Source organism: Vigna umbellata, chromosome 6, assembly GCF_029865625.1.
Source record: "Vigna umbellata cultivar VRB3 chromosome 6, Vumbellata_1.0, whole genome shotgun sequence".
NCBI lineage: Eukaryota > Viridiplantae > Streptophyta > Magnoliopsida > Fabales > Fabaceae > Vigna > Vigna umbellata.
Window position 1 is genome coordinate 20,610,171 of NC_142170.1, and position 17,965 is coordinate 20,628,135.

Sequence of the window (17,965 nt, forward strand, 5' to 3'; positions counted from 1 at the left end):
TCAAATTTTTTTTAGAAGAATCAAAGTTGTCTTCTAAACAAGGGCTCAGCAACACATCACTTGGTAAGTGGAAAACCAAATATTGCGAGCTATATATTATGTTAGGGATTCTTAGCCTGCAAAAATCACAATTTTTGTGTATATAATTACGTGGATAACTAAAGAAAATTTTGATAAAAACAAAATAAATTTTAAAACAAGCTAGCACAATATAAGCACTATATGTCACTTAATTTACGACAAAATAATAATAATAATAGTAATAATAATAATAAATAATAATATATTAATATATTAATGACAAAAGAAATGTAATATACTGCTAACTTTTTTTCCAATTAAAAGTAAATATCGTATACCCATACTCATAATTTGATGAAATAATATATATCGATTATTTTCTTAAAATAATTATTTTCTAGTGATATGATGTATCATGTTATGAGCATGGATCCGAGATTTAGTTTCCACTATAAAAAGATACTATGTATCATTAATGTGACATTTTTTTAGTTCTTATTCCCATAAACAAAGATAATTAAACAAAAGGTTATATAATTCATTTTTCCTTTTTCAAATATAGATATCAACGTAGCTAATCTTTTGCTTCCTTCAGCATAAAAGAAGTCAAATGAATAGGAGTTTATAATGATATCAGTGAGAACATGTTAGAAAACAAAAACAATAGGTTTAACTTTAAGCATGACAAAATTCAAAAAACACATAAGGTTGTGTATCCTTATTATCACTTTAATTACAAATAATTTAGTAGCAATTGAGAACTTTATATTAGGGAATTTGTTCAGGTATGACAACAAAATGTCAATGGTAAATGATGATCTTTAGATTTACTTTATAGATTAAAATTAAAAGATAACATAATCTTTTTTAAGTATTATTTAGTCACTAACAAATTGATTACATTATTCCCACAATCTTGAAATTATAATTTTTTCATCATATCTCTTCATGTATAGAATTTTAACATTATGTTATAACTATAAAGGAATAGAACACTGTGTTTAATTTTTTCCTTAATGCTAATTGTTTTTCAATAGTATTATATGAAAACATGAAAATATAAACACAAGAAACTGTGGAAGATATTAAAAAAAAATGTTTTACAATACCTTTTTCAAATACTTCTTGTGAAGTTTAAGTGCAGCCATACAAGCTTTCTTGGCATCAAGGTTTCCATTCACATCATTCAATATCTGAGAAAATAAATAGGCAGTAAAAGAGAAGTTCCTAACCATATAAAAAGGATTCTCTTTTTTTGTGGCATTTTTTTTTTTACTTTTATCTTTCAAGTTACTATTTTATTTAAATTTAATTGATTATTTAAATTTAACCATTTTTTCTAAATTATAATTTTCACAATTAAATAAATAAAAATTATGTACTAAATAAATAAAAAATATATACAATTATATATTATAATTTCATTATTGTTTGTTATTAAAAAAAAGTAAATATACATGCGCTATGCACTAGTGTAATATGTAACTATTCTTTCCATAATTTCAAGAAAAGTTATTCATGTAGATTTAAAATATTGATAAACTCTTTTATATATATAATATAAAACTTACAAATTTATAGAATATATATGTGATAAGATGAAATATAAAAAAGAAAAAAAAAGTATGTAATAGGTGTATATAAAATAAGAGTGCCAAATATGTCTCAATTTAGTTTAAATGAAATAATTTTACTATAGATTAAATTAAAAGTAAGTCAATTTAACTTGATTAACTTTTTTTTAGTTAGATTTCTTTTTAATGCAACTCAATTATCACATATTGATGGGTTAATTCATTTAAAAATATTTTACTATCAACTTGTTCAATATATTTATTTGTTGCAATAAAGTAAAAGTTGACTCATTAAACTTACTAATTTATAATGGTACGTCACTTATTTTACTGAATATCGCTCACAAACTTAAAATGATATTATGCTGAATCACTCAAACATTATTAAATTCCATTCTATTATTAAAAAAAATTATCAACTCACATAAGTAAAAATAATAAATAATTAAATTAAAAAAAGAAATTATTTTAAGAATTGTTGACAAATTACTAATTAACCCATTTCTAATAGAAGAGAAATGATTTAACTCACCCCTCAAACAAAATGAAAAAACTGGATTTTTTAACTTGACATGAATGAAATCTATATAATTTATTTTAACAATAATAATAAATGAAGGTATATATATGTGTATAATTAATGAATAATTGAAATTAATGGAAAGTTAAGGTAAAGAAGTGTATACCTTGACAACATCATCCAAACCTTTTGCTTGTTGGAGTAATATTGCACTTTTTTCCTTCAAAACACTAGCAACAAGGAAAACAGATATGGGAAATGGAGGATCTTCTCCATTCTTTCCTCCATTTTTCATATTTTCTCTCTCATACTTCCCATAGTGACGTAACGACTTCATTCTTCCTTTAAATTCCTCAGATTTATCATCAGCCTCCTCGTACATCCAAAACAAGTCAGGATCGTATTCTAGAGCCCACATCATCTGTTTCATTCAAAATAACATTTTTTATTTTATATAAAATCATTCACATTCTTAAACATTTTAATAGTTAAAATTTTGTTGTTATTGTTTTAGTACAATTATAGGTTATTATTCTGTATGCTATCATTTTCTAATGGAAAAAATTAATGTAAATATGAAATTTAATGTTTCTTTTATGAAGATATATGAGCTTAAACAAATAGAAATAAAAAAAGAAAACAAACCTCCCAAAGGTACAATGAGTCACAAAAGGAGAATTCTCGTCGAAATAAAACCATTATCATCCGAAAAGCAAATAGATAGTCACCTCCACCAATTTGTTCTGTTCTCCATCAATAAAAATTAAATGTTATTTTTGTCAATGTTATGGAAACAAGATATTTACAAAATATATAAATCTAAAATCAAATGTTACTTTTGTGAATGTTATGGAAACATGATATTTACAAAATATAGAAATATATTTGTTCAGTTATTTTAGGTTATATAATGAGAAATGTGGTGCTAACAAGTTCAACTCGTATAAATTTCTGACAACATATTTAATTTAAAATTTAAAAAATAATAAACTTACAGTTTTTTTTTTGTATTTTTGTATCTTTTTATTTAATGTAAAACTTAAACTCACAATTAAAATAATCCACCACTTATGGGTGACCTTGCACTGATTTCTCTTTCATTATTTTTGAAGAAATCTCACAAAAACTATATTGTATATATAATTAGATTTTCTGCTCATAAATAAAAATAGACACAAGGAAATATACCTATATGTTGATGAAGTTTTGGATCAATTACTTGAGTGATTGTTGCCAAATTACTTAATTGTGCCTCAACCCCAACAGAGTTAGCAGTGCATCTAAAGTTTCCTCGCTTAAAAAAATAAACAATGTTGATTGTAAGAAATAAATACGTTTAAATATTGTTTAAACATATTTTAATTTCATATATATAATTCTAAATATTCAAATCTTGGTTAGTCAATTTATTTTGCAACATGGCATGGAAGTCATTAATTTTGTAATAGATAGGATTGGAGTTTACCAATCTACGCATCAAACGTTCAAAGCACCAAAAAGCATCGGCTTCATCATTAAGAAGTATTATCATAGGAGAGCACAGGTCGCTCATTCCTGCAAAAAGTGTAACCAAAAAGTAAAAATTTTATGGTGTTACATTTGGAGCTTCTTTGGTTTCAAGAATAATTATATTTTTTTTTTATCTTCACTCATTTATACTATTATATAAAGAGGAATTTTTTTAGGGTACATATTTTGTTTCTAATTTAATTTTTTTAATTTTTTTTAAATTAAAATAATTATTTTATTAATTTTATCTTTTATGAGACCGTTTTCTTCAAATTTATTTTTTCTGTTCGTTATAAAAATCCTTTAAAACAACAAATAAAGTTAAAAGGGATTTTTTAGGTATCTATAAAAATAAGAAGTGAAAGACATCTCTCAAATCAAACAATGAACACTTTTAAAGAATTAAGAGTTTATTTTCATACCTTGTTTTTTTTTGCGAGAAGCTTATTGGCTTTTATTTTTTTATTTCTTTTATTTTCCTCTTTCTATGAGTCAAATTTGGTTGAGAGTATGCCCATAAACAAAAAATATTTTTTATTGTTTTCTATAAAGAAAAGAGACTACTTTGATTTGAAGGGTAAACTCGTTTAAAGTAAAAACATATAACACTCTCATTTAAAGTAAAAACATATAACACTCTCATCTAAGTAAAAACATACCACACTAAAACATCTCTTTATAGTTATGATTTAGGTCTTACATCATATGGTCGGACATGAATTTGGCTATTATTTCAACTATGCTAAAAACCCAATTATGACAGATGTAAACTACAAAATGAATTACATCTTTGGGAAGTTCTCAAGCAAGAATCTTTAACTCAAGAAGTGAATACAAACACACTATATCTTGTTTTCAAACTTTATTTGTGAATCAATAATAAGGTGCTCATTTGGTTCAGGTATTCATACTTTGTATAAACTAAGTACTAAAATGGTAAGGTGAAGGTTAATGAATATTTTTCTCTATATTAAGTTGAATGCGAAAAAAATAAACTAAAGGATTTATAATAAATAACTACGGAGTAAGATCAAAGTGAGCAAGGCGGTATACAAGTATTCTTTAAGAGTGAACAAAAAATTCAAATTATTAAATAAATTATCTAAATTCATATCACTCTAAATATACTTAAATAGTTTCATCTCAAATTCAAATTCATATTTTTGGATTTTAAACTCAATACATTTAGCTAGATTTAAATTGGATTTAGATCAGATAATGTTTTTGGATTTTGAAAGTTCAAAATCAAGGTACGTATAGTTCATTTTAAGTTATGAAATATTATGTCAGGTTATACCCAAGAAAGGTAAAATTGGATTGAGCTTATGTAAGGTCGAGTTGGATCGACTTGAGTTAAAGTCAAACCAAGTTGACCTAAGTCCAATCGAATCGAGTGGTTAGGTCTAAATTAAGCTAAATAAACCCAAATCTTGGTCAAATAATCGAGTCAAGTCAGGCATAGGTCAAACAGAGCCGACCTAGGCACAGGTTGAGATAAGTCATGGTGAGCCCACGTTCAATTGAGTTGAGGGGACTCCAAGTCCATATAATTCTGAACCAATCCATGTTTAGCCGAGTTGATTTAGGACAAGGTAAATCTTAGCAAGCTTGGCCTTGGTCAAGTTGAGTTAGGCTTAGGCTAGGTTAAGTCGAGTCAAGTTGAGCTTAGATTGAGTTGAGCTGATCTAGGTTCAAGGTGAGTCGAGTTAGACAAGACCCATGTTGAGTTGAATTGATTTAGGCCCAGGTTGAGCAAACCTAAACCCAAATAGGGTCAAGTTAGCTTAGGTTGACCATAGTTGGCTCGGGCTATTCAAGTTGAGTCAACCTTGACCTTAGTCGATCTGAGTCAACTCGAGTTATAATAGAGCTAGTCGTCTAGTATGAGGTCAACTAAGTCAATCCAAGTAAGTTCAAGACGAGTCGACAAGATCTTAGGTCAATCGAAGTCATCCTAGTCCTAATTCCAACCAAGTTAGCCCATGGTTAAGTAAAGCAAAGTCAGGCTGGGCCCATGTCTAATAAAGTTGATCTAGGTCTATGTTAAGCCGAGTTAAATTGGGTCCATGACGAGCCGAGTCAATCCTAGGTTGAGATTGAGTCGAGTCAGCCTAGGCTGAGGTCGATTTAATCCCACATCGAGCCAAGTCGACTCGTGTCTTGGTTTGACTTGGCCTAAGTTGAGTTCGTTCAAGATTATGTTAGTTTAGGTTCAGATTGAGTTGAGTTAAGTCGAGATCAAGTTAGACTAGGTTGGACTAAGTCAAGTTAAACCTGTGTTAAGTCAATACATTGTGTACTACATCTAATCATCGAAACCATGCAAACTAAGTTGAGTTAATCTCAAGTCAGGTTGATTAGATCAATTCCATGTTAAAGTTAATCTAATTTACAAAGTGGATTTAATCTTAATTTATTCTAATTTAAATTGGATTTGAAAAATCCAAACCATTGCAATCTAGTTAAAATTAATCTATATTTTAAATCCAATCTATATTATTGGATTCCAATTGTATGAATTTTAAAAAATCTTATCCATAATCAACCCAAGTATTTTTATGTTATTTCAAAACATTGTAGTCAAATAAAACTAGGTGTTTCTTTATCAGACAAAAACAAGGTGTTTACTACCGTACAATAATATTAAATATTAAAGTGATGGTTTGTTCATTTGTCTTTGTTTTTTAAGGTTGTAAAGTTACATGGAATTATCCTTTATATTAAGGCAAATAAGATCTAAAAAGAATAATGATAGATTCTATGTATATTGGTCAGCATCCAAATTTGGTAATGTGAAGTATTTAAGATTGAAATTTAAAAACTGACCTTGACCATAGCCAACATCTGAATCTATTTTAGCATAAACAGAGAGAATATCCCATAGTTTTGACAAGTTTTCTTTCTTTTCATAAAATACTAATGTTCTATCAGTGCGAACAACATCAAGACCTGAAACATGTGTTTGTGCAAGAATTAGGATAATTTTCATCGTAGTTTTACCAACATAAAAAAAAATAAAAAATCACAAACCTATTTGATGAAGTGTTAACATCCATTGAATTATTCTCTTGTCTGTGATCTTTTCTAAGTAAGATGGAGGAGTGACATCTTGAAGAACAACTGGTCCATTCTCTGGATTCTTTTCTAACAAAACCAATGGATCTAAACATTGTGTACCATCTTCAGCAACTGCAGGTGCTGTGATAAATCTACCACTTCCTACAAGAGGAAACAATATACGACATTCTTCTTTCCATGTATTATAAAGATCCCTGAAAACATTATTATAAAAGTTAAACTACCCAACTAATCATCCACTAAATTCAGAAAAAAAAAGTCTTAAATTGTAGAATATATTCTTGTTATAATCATTAATCCATTTTTATTTTTAAAGGGAAAACATGGTAGTAAAGATAGTTAAAATGCTTTGCATGGTTCATGTAAAATGTTGTAACTAAAAAGGTATCTTGAAGCTGAGAATGTTTACCTTCGACGTTGTCTTATTTCATCTCTTTCCTGAAATGTACTCTTGGGATCATAGCAACCAAGTAGAAATTCCCAAACTTCTCCCCTAATTGATGGATGGATTCCCTGATTTTAAAATTTTAATAAAGTTATAGATTCCTTATTACATAACTTTTATATAGCAAGCTACATATATATATAAACAAATTACATTTTAAATACTTGATTAAAATAAAAGTGGCAAAGTGATTTTAAATCATTGAAATGTGTTGCATGATAATGGTAATAAAATCTCATGGTTTTGCAAAGAAAATCAAAGTATTTCCAAAAACATTAGTTATTAATTTTATTTGCAAGACAATATTGCATCAAATTTCACATGATCAAGTTTTCTAATGTGAACAAACCCTAAACCCTAAAAAAAAGTGAAAGAAAGAAATATGAATTACCCCTCGGTGGATTCGACCTAGAGTCTTGCCTATATCTAGATACCCTTCTGGAGAAAACGCGGCATGCCATTTTCTTGCACTTAATGTTTTGCCAGCCTGAATCACATTACAAGAAGCTTAATTCAAAACATATATGTTAATGCTGCACGACTAAACACATAAAAAATAAACTTCTTAATTAAAAGATTATAACTTTTATAATATAATAATACAAATTGTTTAATTATAATACTTAGATATTTTCATGATCCATCATAATCAACCAGAGTAATGTTATTAATACTTATTTTCTTGAAGTTAATTAAGTATATAGAGAATCAAACCAAAGATACCCAAAAACTATCCTAATATAGTAACTAACAATTACAACATTGCCTTTTTGTTTTATGAAAATATATACCATCATTATGGCACCCACCATTAACCTTTCTATCAAGGCCAATTAGTCCATTTTAGACATATTTATATACACATTTCCAATCACCCGTTTGCATAAAAGTTTCACAAAGTTAAGTAACTTTTCAAATAATGGCTCAAAGAATTCACCATAGCACCAACAAAAATACTTAAAACATTCGTAAATAACCAATGAATTGACAGAGTTATTGATAACATTGGTGGCATAAGATTATAACGTAAATTTCTTTGAATGCTGAAATGAAAGAGAAAAGAAGATACCTTGATCCTAAATTTAGACTTTGGAACATCAGTGCATTCAGGACGAGTTTCATAAAACGAATCGGCGGGAGCTCCAGGATCTCTCCACATCCCAAAAATCAGAAGTGTTCTTGGAAAAAATGAATGCAAAAACAATGATAATGATTCCTAACCAGGAGTTGGACCCCTTTGAAATGATATGGCAAACCCAAGAAATTAATCTTCAATGAAGAATTCAAAGGGGATCCAACCAAGGTTCAATGGGTAGGGCAAAGTTCTAAAGCCAAATACTACAAAAAAAATTCAAAAACTTTTTATTCTTTTTTAGTATTTGTGGTTTTGTGGGGTTAACAAATGGTGATTGTGTTTGATGAAGGAAACTCTCCCAATACCATGTCAAAAATCATTCACAACCTCACAAACTCTAACATTCACCGTTTAATGCGTAAATTTACACAAACCATTTCGTTTCTATTTTTCTATCTCTCTCATTATACTTTTAAATTATTTTATTTTTATGTGTACGTGTTTCGTATGATTCCTTGAAATTAGTCGTGATCCATGTTCACGTATATCTTATGGAAAAAATGCTCTTTCATTATAAATTTTGTTTATAAACAAAGTTTATTAATAAATTTTATTGAGAAATTTAAAAATTTTAGTTATTGATGAATACCTTTGTCATTAATGGATCCGTCCATAAATTATAATTTTTATTCCTGATCACTAATGAATTCATTCGTAACAGGTTTGGTAAAATCTTTCCATAATGTTTATTATCATTATCGAAGGAAGTTTTTATCGATAAATTTCATAGTTAAAATGGGTGTCAAACTTTTCATATTGACCAAATTTTTAAAAAATGATAAATGAATAATTTATTCTAATCGGATGGATGTAATTTTTCGTCATGAGTTCAGAGGTGATCTCTAATTGAAAAAAATATAAGAGATGGATGAAGGAGTTTAGAGAGAAGTAAAAAGGAAGACTAGGAAAATGTTTTTAGATAGATATTTTCATCTAAACTATATATAATTAGTTTAACCTTTTTATTAATAAAATATTCATATATCACTTTATTAAACCAAATTTACTAGAGAGCTTCATGTTGTACATATAATTGTACAAAATCAATTTCTTACAAAGTTTAATCATACGTATTTTAATTGTACAAAATTTATTCCTACAATTTTATTTTATTTTTTTCCAAGGTGTTCACTTAAGATATGATTTGAACAACTATTTTTGTAATTCACTATGACTTTGTATAATTTATTATTATATAAAAAATATCATACTAAAAATAGAATTTAAAATTTAAAATATATTTAAAAGTTTATAAATACATTTAAGTTTTAAAATTTAAACAACTTTTTTAGTTAAATTTTCACAAAATTGTAATCCAATAATTTTACTTCTAATCAAAATGATCTATTTTATTTATCTAATATTATTTGATGAACCAGTAGGATTAAATTTGCTTAGGATAAGATCTTAATTCTACTGCTTGTTTTATATATAAAAACATACACATACCGTACTTTTCTACTATGTTTTTTCTTCTTTACTCAACCAATACTATTTCTATACGTTTCCACAAAAGTTGTGTATCTTTTATAAAAACTTTTGAAGCATCCAAAATATGCAAAGTCACTGCAACAATACACACAGTGAAATTCATTACTGAAAAAATTTGACAAAATTTACCATAGAGGATATTAGACGATAAAGGAGATAAAGGCTGAAGAGTAAAAGTCATATGTAGAGAAGCCAAAGAAAAAACTAATGCTTGCATAGTGTTAATCTATCACGTAACAACGCACAAAAAACTTCACATAGATATATGCAACTATGTACAAAATTATACCAAAAATACAATAACAAGAAAATGTAATATATATATATATATATATATATATATATATATATATTACATTTTCTTGTTATTGTTTCTTTGTTTTTTGTATAATTTTGTACATACATCTAGTTTTATGTGAAGCTTATATATATATATATATATATATACTAAAAAATGTATGAAATTTATTAAAAACATATAATAATTATTGTGTGAATTCAAATTAAAATAATATATATTAAATATTATAAAAATAAAAACTTATAAATCATGATAAATATACTAATATTTTATAAATTAAATACTTCATGGTTAAATATTATTAGAATGCCTTAAAAATATCGAATACAAATACATATTAAATAAAAATATGATATAGATTGGAGTATTGGGAATCATATTTTTACTCATATAATTGTGTGATTAGCTAGTTTAGCCCTATGTCACAAGACATGAATATTCTTGGTAGTACCAAAGCAAAGCACAAACCCACATATCAAGTTTTGAGAAAGATTCTAAAAGAGATCATAGTCCAGATAATAAAAGGGAACTTGTGCTTTGCATCAGAATCAAAGTAAACCCTAACAGAAGGGAGAATAATGAAAGTTGTAATGGCTTCCCTGCCACAGTTCCACGGAACCTACACCTACATAAACCCTCATCATGGTTCAATGTCACTCATCTCTCCAACCAACTTTTCTAGCATTTGGGTTGCAAATTGCAATACCAACTTCCCATTTGCAAAATCTTTGAGATCTTTCAATGGCCACATTCATCTTTAGGTCTAACAAAGCAGTGCATGCCTTTGTTGGCTGGCTTTGTCTTCTGCTGATGGTTCAAAAGGGTGCTTCCTATGATTTTGTAGTTGGTGGCCAAAAGGGTTGGAGTGTTCCCAATGATCCCACTTTCAATCCTTTCAATCAATGGGCAGAAAAGAGCCGTTTTCAAGTTGGAGACTCCCTTGGTGAGCTTTCTTCATTCAATCTATGCTTCCTATTTTTTACACAGTTTAACATTTCACTTTAGATCATCCAATTGATATACTTCTACTTTGACTTTGGTTAATGATTCTTATATTCTTTTGTCCCAAATCAACCTTTTCAATATATGTATAACTTTGATAATCTGATATACGTTGCAAAAATCAGAGTACAAAACCAGTATTGCTTTTCACACATTCACATAGAAAGATTTAAAGCCCTGAGTATAATTATATATTTCTATCTTTCTCAGCAAAACGTCACCATCAACACTAGTTATTAAACTTTAAAATATATGGGTATTGCAGTGTTCAACTACCAATCTGGCCAAGACTCAGTGCTGTATGTAAAGAGTGAAGACTATGCGAGCTGCAACACCGATTCACCTTATTCAAAATTCTCTGATGGCCACACAGTCTTCAAGCTAGACAAATCAGGGCCTCACTTTTTCATAAGTGGAAGCAAAGACAACTGCCTGAAAAATGAAAAGTTAACAGTGATTGTGCTTGCTGAAAGGAACAAAAACAGCAACCAAAGCACCAATGCTTCTCCACCTTCACCACAATCATCATCTTCATCACCACCACCTACTACTGGGCAAGAGGGTCAATCTCCAACTTCAGACACAAACCAAACACCAAGCCCCGTTAGTGAACCTCCACCTCCCAATGCTGCTCCTTCAGCCTTTCTCTCTCTTGTTGGCTCTGTTGGAGCATTCATGGTTTCAGTCATCATGCTTTTATCTTTCTAAGAATTTATGAGTGGTTGAGGATTGATTTCGTCTCTTTTTTTTCTTTTCCATACAATTCTTTTATATTTTTTCATTTTTCTGTTCTTTGTTTCCTATGCTTTGAGGTAAGAACTACTGAACTTGCTGGTCTTTGGTTCAAAGTTGGGATGATGTTTGATATATATTTGTGAAGATTGAATAATAATAATAATAAGCTGACAGTGATTGATTTAGCCTTCTGTGTCATTCTTTCTTTCTTATATACCACCTTCTTGTATAAACGATATTCTCGTGAAATGAACTAAAACCATTATTCATTTATTTAGTTACAAAACGCAGGAAAATGTTTCGTGATAATATGAAACATGAGACAATTTATTTCTTCGAAATGTTTTTTCAAAATATAAGATAGAGAAAAAAAGACAAAATGTGTATTTACAATTTTATTATTTAATAATTATTTAATCATTTTAAATCACTTTTTTAATTAGTTACTTTATTAAATAAAAAAATTATTTAATAAAGAGTTGAATTATCTAACTAAAGGATGTCATGTTATATCAACTAGTTTATATGTAAATAATAGATGTCTTTATATATTATTGATATATTATAATTACGAATATTTATTTTATTTTATTATTGATTAGAAGATATATTTTTAACCTATTTATAGACACAATTTTGGTCATACTTATTAATACTAGCTGATGAATTTTTTTGGTTGTAAGTTTGTCTTGTGTAATAGATTTTTGTAATATGTGTATTTATATTGATCGCTTGATGGATATAGAAGCATTCATTTTCTTAATTTAAAAATTTTATAATCATATTTGTTGAATATATATGTATGAGATTAATATGGGCCATAATAAAAAAATATGGGCTAATTTCAAAATATAAAAAGAAGTAATAATAAACTAACTAAGATATATAAGATATTTAATAATTTAACATCTAACACTATCAAGCTGACGCATACAAATTGTATGTATTAAACTTGTTACAAATATAATTAATTCTCAGTCGTAAAAACTTAGTGAAAATATTTACTAACTAATCACTTGAATTAATGAACTCAGTCTTGATGTCTCTAGATATAATCTTCTCTTGAATGAAAGATAAGATTAGAACTAATATGAAAAGTAGCCTTATTGTCACAATAAGCGTCATTTGAGTGACAACTTCAAATTATAACTCTAAAAGCAATTGTTTAAGCCAAATAAGCTTACAAGTGGCTAACGCTATAGCTCTATATTTTACTTCTACACTAGATCTTGTCACAACACTCTTGGAAAATCACTCTTGTATGGTTATTAAAACCATATAACAACCACTTTTCAAGATATCCTTTAATGCACTCTAATATACGGATAATTGTATTCCAATGATCTTCACACAAGGAATTAAGGAATTGGTTTACCACAGTAACTACAAAGGAAATGTTAGAACAAATAACTATAAGATAATTCAATTTTTCAATTATTCTTCTATATTTTTCGGGGTCTCACATAGAATCCTCCTGTTTTGATAAAGTTTAGTATTAAGATTCATGGGTGTGTCAATATATTTTGAATCCATCATCCTAGTTTCAACCAAAATATTCAATGCATACTTCCTTTGATATATAATAATATCATCGTTGGATTGTCCCACCTCAATACCCAAGAAATATCTAAGTTTGTAAGAATGATGTCATCAACATATATTATCAAGTAGACTCATTCAACACTCGAGTGAAGATAAAGAACTTAATGATCTGCCTCATACTAAGTCATTCCAAATTATTGAACAACGTTACTAAATTTTCCAAACCAAGTTCTAGGAGACTATTCTAGACCATATAAGGATTTGCAAGATGACATATCAACAGTTGGTTGGCCTATTGTTTTAGTTGAGGATTCTTCCATGTGTAAGATTCTGATTGGATCTACTTTTTGTGAGTAGTAAAAGGGGTGTGAAATAAGAAAATCAAGGGGTGTAGAAGTAAAATGACTCATTGCTAATAAAGGGAGTGTATAAGTGAAACTAGGGGTGCATTCAACTCCTTATATATTTCTTTCCCGAATTCACTAATTTTAGCCTTATTTTATGACTCAAACAATTTAGTTTCATGCTTTGAATGAATCAAACTTTATTTCAGCCGCATCAACAAGCATTTAATTTCATGCTTTGAATGAATCAAATTTTATTTCAGCCGCATCAACAAGCATTAGAATATGCAAAAATAGTTATGCAACTAAAAATCACATTTTAATACTTTTTAATTCCCAAACTCGATAAGTTTAATGTCACAAATCTTATTTAAACCAATTATTTAAACATAAAAATTCCATCAAAATTTCAAAATTAAACCTAAAATGTGGACATAAATATACACTCATCAGAGTGACAGTAACACAGGATGGGTATATGCACTAAATTTAAGAAAATCCTAAGCTACCAAGAAATCAAATTAAGCCAAAAAAATATGTTATTCACAAGACAATCAAATTGAATATGCAGATATTAAAAGAAACATAAAAAAACAATTATAAGACCAGTGTCATCAAAGGTTGTAGAAATCAATCATCATAGCAAAAATCAAAGTTGATTATTAAATTCATTTGCCTAATTGAATCCCAATGTGACTCAAGAAGACCACTTAAATAAAATAGATCCAATTTAGGGTTCTGCAATTCCAATTTCAGAAATTGGAATTGTGCACATTCCCATTCAATTATTCAAACAAATCAAAGTTTAAATCTGAATTAAGCTTGAGAAAGAATTAGTGCTGTCAAAATGAATCACCTAGTCCTACCCGATTTAGCCCATCACGCGTTGGCCACTTAGTCCCAACCCAGCTCAATTATTAGCTAGTTGAAAAAATTTAAATCCAGCTTCAGTCACCACAGGTTGGTGGGTTAAACTAGTTGGCTCACTGACTCACTTAATTACAAGTTTTTTTTTTCAATAAAAAAATAACATTTTTTTTCTAATTCAATCTAAATTAATTTCAATCCAAAATCATATTAGACTTCAAAGACAATTCAAAATAAAAAGAATATAGTATAATTCAAATACAATCCAAAACCATTTTAGACTCTGAATATAATCCAAATGCAAACCAAAAAACCAAAATTAGGTGGGTTAGTGAGTCAACCCGGCTCACCACAACCTGGGAGTTCTTAGTGGGCTAGGCTCAAAATTAACCCATATTGAAATTTCAATTTTTTTTTTCAATCCAACTCAATCCAAACCCGTGGTAGGCTGGATCGGTTCATGGGTTCCAACCCATTTTGACAACACTAGAAAGAACACAACATGATAAGTACTACTACGATGTAAATTGAATGACCCAAAGCTAAACTAAAAATAGATAGCAAGAATTATAACGCTAGTGTCCATCTACATTATCTTTACTACAACCACCCTACCAGATTGTAAACAACCTAAGAACTAGGATCAAATCAGAGAAAACCTACTCAATGTTGAATAAAAAAAATTAAGAATTCTGTTGAATATAGTGAAAAGCTATATTTGGATTAATCTCCCTTGTGTTAAATACACACAGAGGGTTCTCTATTTATAATAGAAGAAATATGGGCTAAGCCCAAAATACAAATGAGAAATAATAACAAACTAACTAAAAGATAAAAGATAAAAGATATAATATATCTAACACTCCCCCTCAAGCTGGAGCATACAAATTGTATGAACTAAGCTTAGAATAGATGAACTCAGTATTGAACTAGATGATTTGTCTTCAAGAGTGTGAGGCAAAAATAGATGGACTAACAACAGCTTGTGAAACTTCAACTTCAAAAGTGGATGAAGGAGAGCAGTGGTGGACAATGACAAACTGCAAGGACTAATTCCCAATCAATGATGGATGAGTGACGAGATCAACAATGGTAGCTGAAAGCTAAGAGCTACAAAACTGCAGGGACTACACCCATATATATGTGACTTGTAGTGTCTTGGAAACGTACTCCCCCTCAGTGTGAACGGTGGAAATGTGGAATATCACAGTTGCTGGACCACTAAAATAAAACAAAATATTAAGCTACAATGCTGAAACAAAGACATCAAAGATCCAAAGATACGTTGGAGGTCCAAAATTCTTTGCTGGACAACTCCCAAGTGGTGATACTTAGTCGTGTATCACAAGAAGATCGCGCTAAACTCTAGCCCAAGAAGAACTGACGCAGTTGCGTCTGTCTGAGGCGGTAGCGACTGCAGCGGCAGTTGACTGCTATAAAACTGTAGGGACTAAATTGCCATCACTGACTGATGGGGCCTGTAGTGGCTGGAAGCGACAAAACTACAGGGACTGCCATCACTAACTGACGAGGTGATGGGGCCTACAGTGGTTGGAAGCATACGACGCTTGGACAGCAGCAAACGGCGCTTGGACAGTGGCAAATGACGCTTGGACAACGGCAAACGGCGCTGACAGCGGAAAACGGCGCGGACAGCGGCAAACGACGCGGACATCGACAAACTGTGCGGACAGCGACAAACGGTGCGGACAGCGGTAAACGGCACGGACAGCGTCAAACGGCGCGGACAGCGGCAAACGGCGTGGACAACGGCAAACGGCACGGATAGCGGCAAACGGCGCGAACAGCGGCAAACGACTATGGATCATCAACGGCAGAGACGAAGACAGACGAAGATGGCATCAATGGCTGCTCTGGAGGGTCTGAACAGAGAGAGGGAGGTCCGACGACGGCTATGGAGGTGTCGCGGTGAAACTCTGACACCGGGAAGGCGGCGCGTGCAGAACACGCGGCCGAGAAGAAGCGGCGCGTGACAGCTGGTGCGGAGGCTTCGGAGAACGGGACCACTAGGGTTGGGTTGCGCTTCTCAAGGCGCACCTAACCCTTGACTTCGCCGGAGCAAACGACGTTCGGCGGCGGCGGCGACGGCGGACTGGCCGGAAAGAAGCGTTGCGTGGCAGCGCGTGATTGAGAAGTGGCTCTCGAAACTAGCGTGGTTGGCCGTCGCTCGAAGAGACGGTCCAGATCCGCAGGTCACCGATCCAAACTGTGACGGTGGCCGGCGGTGGCGGCGGCGACGACGGTGGCCGGAGTTAGCAGCGACGGCAGCGGAAAGTGGCGGCGATAGCAGTGGCACTGGGTCTGGACTGGTGCTGACTGTGGCACAGATTTAAGAAGAAAAGATGGACGGCCCACTGAGATTTTAGGGGCTGTCGGCGGCCATGGCGGCCGGCCGCCGGTAAACAGCAGAGACCCTGGAAGAAGATCAGAGAACCTGCTTTGATACCATGTTGAATATAGTGAAAAACTATATTTGGATTAATCTCCCTTGTGTTAAATACACACATAGGGTTCTCTATTTATAATAGAAGAAATATGGGTTAAGCCCAAAATACAAATGAGAAATAATAACAAACTAACTAAAAGATAAAAGATATAATATATCTAACAAATTCTATAGAAGAAACATAATTGCAAGAGAGAGAAAAATTGAACAAATAAAGAATCACACGTTTACATGTTGAAAGAAATTCAAGACAACTTCGGTGACTAAAAATCTAGTTTGTAAAGCAAACATTCTAGAAGCTTGTGGGCCTTTGACTAAAATAGTCTCCAAGTTGCTCTCTTTTGTGAGACATATGCTCTTACCACATGGCATTCTCCTAACGGTGGGATTTCTCCTTAGTAGTGACCATGTGTCATGTTCCTAATGAAGAGTATTTCTCCTTAGTAGTGGTCATATGTGTCATCCTTTTAATGGAGAGGTTTTTACCTTGGTCTCCAAGTTAGAGTATTAACGTTTTACTTCCATAATTTGCAGACACTTTTAGGGTTACCTAAGCTTATAAATAGAGGTATCTTCCCATGTAAATTAACCTTTGAATTTGAGTAACATTATGTTGTCAAATTTGTATCATACTACTGAACTCTAGGTCACAAAGGCTAGAGCACTCCTTTTATGTTTCTTCTAGTCACCCTTTCTTAAGAGTTGGCTCAACCTCTTTTGAGAGTACCAAAATACCACCCTAGTCTCTCTCTCTTGAGTCATATAGTTTAGAAGAGTTATCATCTCACCACATTAAACCTATTATGCATAATATTCTCATCACCGTCAAACTTATGCAATCACCAACTCATTTAAAAATCTCCACCGTACTCCAGTCATATAGCTTATAAAAGCTTATTCCATCTATTATACTATTTTAATTTAAATGGATAAG

At 30.8% G+C, this 17,965-nt stretch overlaps 2 protein-coding genes across 2 annotated transcripts; one reads left to right on the plus strand and one right to left on the minus strand.

Moving 5' to 3' along the window:
* Positions 1-1,121: 1,121 nt before the first annotated feature.
* LOC148196938 (rab GTPase-activating protein 22-like) lies at positions 1,122-8,464 on the minus strand. Its single transcript, XM_088093175.1, has 10 exons — positions 8,217-8,464; positions 7,539-7,634; positions 7,112-7,215; positions 6,655-6,896; positions 6,451-6,573; positions 3,581-3,669; positions 3,304-3,409; positions 2,761-2,858; positions 2,282-2,536; positions 1,122-1,214 (listed from the first exon to the last, which is right to left on the minus strand). Exons 1-10 carry the CDS (start codon positions 8,304-8,306, stop codon positions 1,122-1,124), a joined length of 1,296 nt encoding a protein of 431 aa, XP_087949301.1. The 5' UTR covers positions 8,307-8,464.
* Positions 8,465-10,748: 2,284 nt separating this feature from the next.
* Positions 10,749-11,996, plus strand: LOC148196939 (early nodulin-like protein 9). The gene is made up of 2 exons (XM_088093194.1): positions 10,749-11,017; positions 11,342-11,996. The coding sequence occupies exons 1-2, from the start codon at positions 10,816-10,818 to the stop codon at positions 11,782-11,784; spliced, it is 645 nt and encodes a 214-aa protein (XP_087949320.1). The 5' UTR covers positions 10,749-10,815; the 3' UTR covers positions 11,785-11,996.
* The last annotated feature ends 5,969 nt before the right edge of the window (positions 11,997-17,965 follow it).